This window comes from Cygnus atratus, chromosome 19, assembly GCF_013377495.2.
Source record: "Cygnus atratus isolate AKBS03 ecotype Queensland, Australia chromosome 19, CAtr_DNAZoo_HiC_assembly, whole genome shotgun sequence".
NCBI classification, from domain to species: Eukaryota; Metazoa; Chordata; class Aves; order Anseriformes; family Anatidae; genus Cygnus; species Cygnus atratus.
Window position 1 is genome coordinate 5,935,272 of NC_066380.1, and position 5,744 is coordinate 5,941,015.

The window sequence follows — 5,744 nt, forward strand, 5'->3', positions numbered from 1 at the left end:
AGGGCTCCACGTGGGGCCTGCCCGCTCCTCGTCTCGCATCTGTGCTGGAAGGGAGGAATCGCCCGGGGACGAGCCGCAGCGGTTCTGTGCCTGGTTTCACCCCGGGGCCAGCGTGAGCAGTGGAGCGTTGGGCTGGCACAAGCCAGGGGCCAGGCTTGGCAGAAATGCTCCGGATGTGGCAGGGGAGGAGCTGGGAGCGTTCAAAGCTGGGGGGAGCAGTGTGGGGTGTCGGGGGGGCAGCTCAGAGCAGGTGCCCTGCTAACACCCGGTGCTCACTGGATCTCTCCTCAGGGTCACTGGGGCCGGTAAAAGTGTTCCAGGAGGCAAGGCAGGGCCTCGTCTGCGTTACGTGAACGCTGGAGAACATGAGGGAGCCAGGATTACCTCTACCTTCTATTTTGCCGCGTACATGGAAGACCTGCTGGTGGGTTTAAAAGCCCACCTCAGAGCCCCAGAAGCTGTAAGGAAACGGCAGAGGTTTCTCCTGTTTGCCTTACCCAGCTTGTTGCTGAGTTAAACCCTCACTTCTGTGAGCAGCAGCGAGTTCGTGAGTGGGAAAGGGGCAAACTCCCAAGTGAGGAGGGGCGTCCAGCCCGTCGCAGCCGCACCAAGCTCCTGTGCGCAAGCAGGGAGCACCTTGGGACCCTCTTGCTCTCGGCGGTGTCAGGCACCCGCACGCAGAGCCCCCGAGCGTGGCGTCAAACCAACGCGCTGCGCCTGACAAAGCCCACGTGCAGAAGCGCGACAGCAGGAGCATGTATTTGGCAAACACCTCTTTTTTTTTTTTTTTCCCACAACCAGCAGCAACTTGGAAGACAAAGCCCCGTCCTCGCCACCAGCCCTGGAGAAGGGGGAGTCGCGACGCCCTCGCCGCTGGCTACCCCCCTGCGGTGAAGGCACGGTCCTCGCCCCTCCCGGCCCCGGCAGGACCCGCTGTCCTTGCCCGTGCTGCTCCGAGCTGGCCCTGGAGAGACCTCCTCCGGCCGCCGGGCACCCTCATCTCATGGCGAAGGTGTAGACGTGGTAGATCTCGTCGGGGAAGTTCTCCTGGCGCTCCTCGGCCAGGAGGTGCAGCCCGGCGCGGCGGATGATCTTGCGGACCACGTCCAGGTCCCGGCAGACGCTGCTGTCCACATCGTCCATGATCACGCCCTCCTGAGCCATGTTGTCCTTGATGACCACGATGCCGTTGGGCCGCAGCCCGGCGCGGCACCGCTTCAGGAAGTCAGAGAGGTGGTTGTCGGTGAGGTGTCCTGGGGGGCAGAGCGGGGGTTAGCGGGTGTGAGACCCCCTGGGCAGCACGATGGACGAGGGGAGGAGAAGGGGAGGGCTGTGTTGGGATCCCTCCTGATCAGAGCAGTCACATATTTTGAGTTGTTTTCAAGGGAAAGCTTGGGGATGTCCAACTTGTGTCCCGTGGGCTCAATCCAGCTCTGTCCCACCCCTGCCCTGGCCTTGAGGGTTTGGGGGAAAAGACCCTACAGTGTGACACCCTCCATGGGGCAGGTCCCAAGTCCAGCCCCACCCCAGTCCTCCCACTCTCCTCAAGTCCCCCCCCTGGTGCCCGTGGGGCTGGACGGGGAGAGGACAGGCCACCGAGCGCCCCTCACCGATGACCCACTGGATCCAGATGACATCGTAGGAGTTGGGCTCGGGGCTGAAGTCCTGGAGGCCGCAGCAGAAGTAGTTGCGCACCCGCCTGCCCTCCTCCCCCAGGTAGCTCTTGGCCTTGGTGAGGAAGTCCTCCGTCACGTCCACCATGTCCACCGTCTTGAAGAGGGGCAGCAGCAGCCGCTTGGTGATGCGGCCGATGCCCGCCCCGCAGTCCAGAGCGCGGGTCGTCCCCGTCCTGTTGGGGCCGTCCTGGAACGAAAACCACGAGGGGCTGAGCTCCCCGGCGAGGCAACCGCGTAGGAGCAGCCCAGAGGGAAGAGCCCAGCTCCACGCCGGGAGAAGAACAGGGCTTTGGGAGCACCTCTGCCCGTTTTACCCACCCGCAGGAACCGCTGCAGGAATTTCCTGGAGCTGTTGATGTCGATGCTGGAGATGTGGCCGTAGCCGCCCAGCATGCCGTCTACCGTGGCGGGCACGTCCTTCCAGTACTTCTCCGCCTTGGAGTAGAACTCAAACTCGTCCTCCACCACCTCGCTCGACATGCTGGCCGAGGGGCACGTGCCCGCGGGGGACTCGCTGCTCTTCCATGAGGGGAGAAACCACAAGTCAGGCCCGGAGCCCCCCGACCCAGGCAGGGCTTTGGGTGAGCCCCACAGCGGGACAGCACCACCACCAGCCCCAGGTCAGTGCCACAGCTGTGGGATCAGCTCTCTGCGCATCCCGACGTGTGCCTGACCCCCCTTTCCCTCCCAACAGGGCTACTTCAAACCCTAAAACTTCTAGGAACAACAGGCAGGAACAAGGACCTCAATCTTGGTATTTTTGGAGACCCTCCCAGGCAGGGATGCCTTAAGCCCGCTCAGCAGCATACCCCAAAATACCCAATTTTATTTTTTTAAGGCTGACCCGCCCTTTTCACCTCTCCTGCCTCCTCTCTCCCCGTCTTAAGAGCGTTAACAGCTCAACGCACCTAATCGGTGGGGGCAGCCCCATCGCCCACCTCCCTTCCAGCGGGAGTTGCCAAAAGTTCCCCTAAGCACCTACCTGAGGGCCGTAAATCTCGGCCGCGCCCGGGCGTTAAGATATTTGCAATCTAATAAAGCCAGGCTCTAATCAGCGCTACGAGCCATAAATCCCCCCCCCCCCCACCCCAGACATCCCATAATTCACCCCACCATTGGTTCCATTAACGCCGCGGGGATTAGCGGCGAGATTTGAGGTGGCCAGGGGCTAAACGCAGCCCCTTCAGACGCCTTCGCAAACGCAGAACTACACGGGGCTCGTGGCGTCAGCGCGCCGCCCGGCCCCCCCCGTTACGACGCAAAACCTGCTCGGGGGGGGGGGGGGGGGGCTCTGCGTGGGTTGGAAGGCCCTGGGGACCTCACCTCACTGCTCGGGGGCCAGCTTGGCGTGGAGCCGGTCTGCGCGGTGCTCTGGGGTGGGGGTGGGGAGCGGGGGGGGGAGAGAAAAAGCAGGTTTTTTTTAGCCCCAAAATAGTGCTGTAGGTGGGCGTGAAACCAACCACAGCCCCGAGGAGGCGGAGGTGAGAGCCCCCCCCCCCCCCCCCCCCCAGCCCCATGGGGACCCCACGGGGACCCCCTGGCCCCACAGCCCCGTTTTGGGGGGGGCTGCGGGTTAGGGAGGGGGCCCGGTTTCGGGCCTGGGGACCCCCCCCCCCTTTCCCCACCGGGGGTGGTGCAGGCACTGCCACCCTCACCCCTGGGGGGGGGGGGCCCCGGTGACCGGTGCTGGGGGTGCCCGTGTCCCCCCCCTCCCCCAACCCCGGCTGGGGGGTACTGGGGGGGTCCCGGTGCTGGGGGGGGGGGCACATAAACCGGGTGGGGGGCCCTGGTGAGGCAGCGAGGCCTACAACGGAAACCTGCCCCCCCCCCCCTCCCCGAGCTGCGGGCTCGGTGTGGTCCCGGTGTGTGCCGGGGGGGTCCCGGTGTGGGGGGGTCCTTGGGGGGGAGTCCCGGTGTGGGGGTCCCGCTGCCGCAGCTCCCCCCCCCCCCCCTCCCCGTACCCGGTCCCCCGGTGCTCGCCCCCTCCCCTCCCCGCCCGGTGCCCCCCCCCCTCCGTCCCCCCCCCACCCCCCCAAGCACCGCGCGGCCCCGACCCCCCCCTCCCCCCCGCTCACCGGGCGGCCGCGGGCACCAACCGGGCGGCGGCGCTCGCCGTGACGTCACCGCGACGGCACATGCCGGGGGGGGGCGGGGCTTCCCTCCGTTACCCGGCGGGGGGGGGGAGGCACCGGGCAACGGGGGGGGGCACGGAGTGGGGGGGGTACGGGGGGAGCATGAAGGGAGGGGGCTGGGAGCGGGGATACAAGGGGGGGGGTACGGTGTGTGTGTGGGGGGGGCACCGTGAGCCCGGTGCCGTCCCGTCCCGGAGCGCCGTGCCCCCCCCCGGCCGCGCGGTGCCGCTGTTGTCCCGCTGTAGGAGCGCGGGGCTGCGACGGGCACCGGCTGCCGGTGGCCGGGCCGGGCCCGGGTGTCCCCCCCCCCCCCCCCGCGGGGACAGGGCTGCCGTCGGGGGGGGCGCTGCGCCCGGCAGGCACCGGCCCCGGCACGGCGGCAGAGCCCCGCGTTCAGCCTGTGGCAGTGCCCCGGTGCTGTCCCCCCCCGCAGTCCGTCCTGGTGGCACCACAACACTTAAAGTCCCCCGGCCCGTCGCCCCCCGGCCCGTCACCCCTCAGCCTGTCACCCCCTGGCCCATCACCCCTTGTCCTGTCACGCCTTGTCCCATCGCCCCTCATCCCCTTGTCCCTCGTCCCGCCACTCCTCATCTTGTCACCCCTCAGCCTGTCACCCCTTGTCCTGTCACCCCTCATCCCATCGCCCCTCATCCTCTCACCCCTCATCCTGTCACCCCTTGTCCTGTTGCCCCCCGTCCTCCTGCCCCCGTCCCGTCACCTCTCCCCACAAAGCCCTTCTTCTCCCCCCCCAATCATGCCCCAACCCTCCCATTTTTGCCTCCCCTCACCCCATCCCACCACTGCCCCCCTGCCTCCGTGCCCATCCCACCCACAACACCCCCGTTACTCCCACATTAACACAGACCACGGCCCAAAATTAAGACGGAAACAAAAAGCAGAATCAGAAATGGGCCGAACATCCCCAGGCACTCACAGGCACCTGGACCAGGACACAGCACACAAGCCCCAGGGACACTGCAGGGCCCCAGCACCCGGTCTGGACAATGGGAAATTGCCCCCAAATTGCTGCCCCCACACCTCCAAGGGCCACGGAGACCCCCGAGGACAGAAGGGGCGATGGGGCCGGCGGGGGCTTCACCTCTCTGAGCTGTGGAAGGCTCCAGAAGGCAGCAGCTTGCTCTTCTCACCCAGCTCTGGCTGTGCCAGGCTAACGGCCCTCGCGATTTTACCCAACAGAAAGAAAAAGCTATGCACGGAGTGCTTTTTTTAATAAAAACCCCCCATCTCACAGCAAACCCAAGTATCCCCTCCCCAGCCCAAGGCGCTGGCCACCCGCGGCCCGTTTTGCCCCGCTCCCTGCCGCAGCGGGCTCCGAGCCCCCAGCCGGGTTGTGCAAAACCGAGTGAAAATGTGGCAGCTCCGGCAGCCTCCGTGCCCAGCCTCGGCTCAGCCTCCCCGTGGCCGTGGGCTCCACAGCTCCCTGCTGCCTGGAGTACTTCTCCTCCACCCGGCTTCAGTCCTGTCCCTGGGTGGCTCCGTGTGCGAGCAGCCAGCAAACACCCCCGGACCCCACCGCCAGCCCGTTTCTTTCCTCGCACACTTGCCTCCTGCTCCCCTCGTTCGCCGCCTCTCAGGGCAATCACCCTCGCTGCAACGTTCAGGGATTTTCTTCCCCCCCCCCCAGGTGCTTAATCACCCTTATTACCCTTTTCTGATTAATTAATTCTAATTAATTTTGCGCCAGCATTTGGAGGAGAGGTGACCAGGGCTGTGCGAGCTGTTCCAGGTGATCGGCAAGGCGCATCCCTCCACGTGCCCTGCTCGTGTTCTGAACAACTTGGCGGGCGCGGGGCTCACCCCCCGCAAGCTCTGCCCCATGCCTGCGCCCCCCGACTCCTTCAGCTGTGCCATGGCTCGGTCTGGGCAGTCACAAGAAATTAGCTGAGGGTTCTCCCCACACTGGTGGCGATGTGGG

The 5,744-nt window shown here is 66.2% G+C and overlaps 1 protein-coding gene across 4 annotated transcripts; it reads right to left on the reverse strand.

Annotated features, from left to right (window-relative positions):
• Positions 1–738: 738 nt before the first annotated feature.
• On the reverse strand, positions 739–3,838 carry NTMT1 (N-terminal Xaa-Pro-Lys N-methyltransferase 1). 4 transcript variants are annotated; one of them, XM_035555027.2, is made up of 5 exons: positions 3,752–3,838; positions 3,000–3,047; positions 1,995–2,190; positions 1,611–1,863; positions 766–1,253 (listed from the first exon to the last, which is right to left on the reverse strand). In XM_035555027.2, the coding sequence occupies exons 1-5, from the start codon at positions 3,811–3,813 to the stop codon at positions 997–999; spliced, it is 816 nt and encodes a 271-aa protein (XP_035410920.2). In that variant the 5' UTR covers positions 3,814–3,838; the 3' UTR covers positions 766–996. The 4 variants fall into 4 exon arrangements, with proteins under 4 accessions (XP_035410922.1, XP_035410921.1, XP_035410920.2 ...); XM_050714641.1 differs by having other exon boundaries at positions 1,995–2,195; positions 3,752–3,807; XM_035555029.2 differs by lacking the exon at positions 3,000–3,047 and having other exon boundaries at positions 739–1,253; positions 1,995–2,195; positions 3,752–3,790.
• Positions 3,839–5,744: the final 1,906 nt, after the last annotated feature.

Coding starts and splice junctions, on each gene's coding strand:
- NTMT1 (XM_035555027.2), bottom strand. CDS start 3,813: ATGTGCCGTCGCGGTGACGTCACGGCGAGCGCCGCCGCCCGGTTGGTG. Junction 2,191..2,999: donor GCTGGCCCCCGAGCAGTGAG/GTGAGGTCCCCA, acceptor ATGGAAGAGCAG/CGAGTCCCCCGCGGGCACGT. Junction 1,864..1,994: donor TCCTGCAGCGGTTCCTGCGG/GTGGGTAAAACG, acceptor TTTTCGTTCCAG/GACGGCCCCAACAGGACGGG.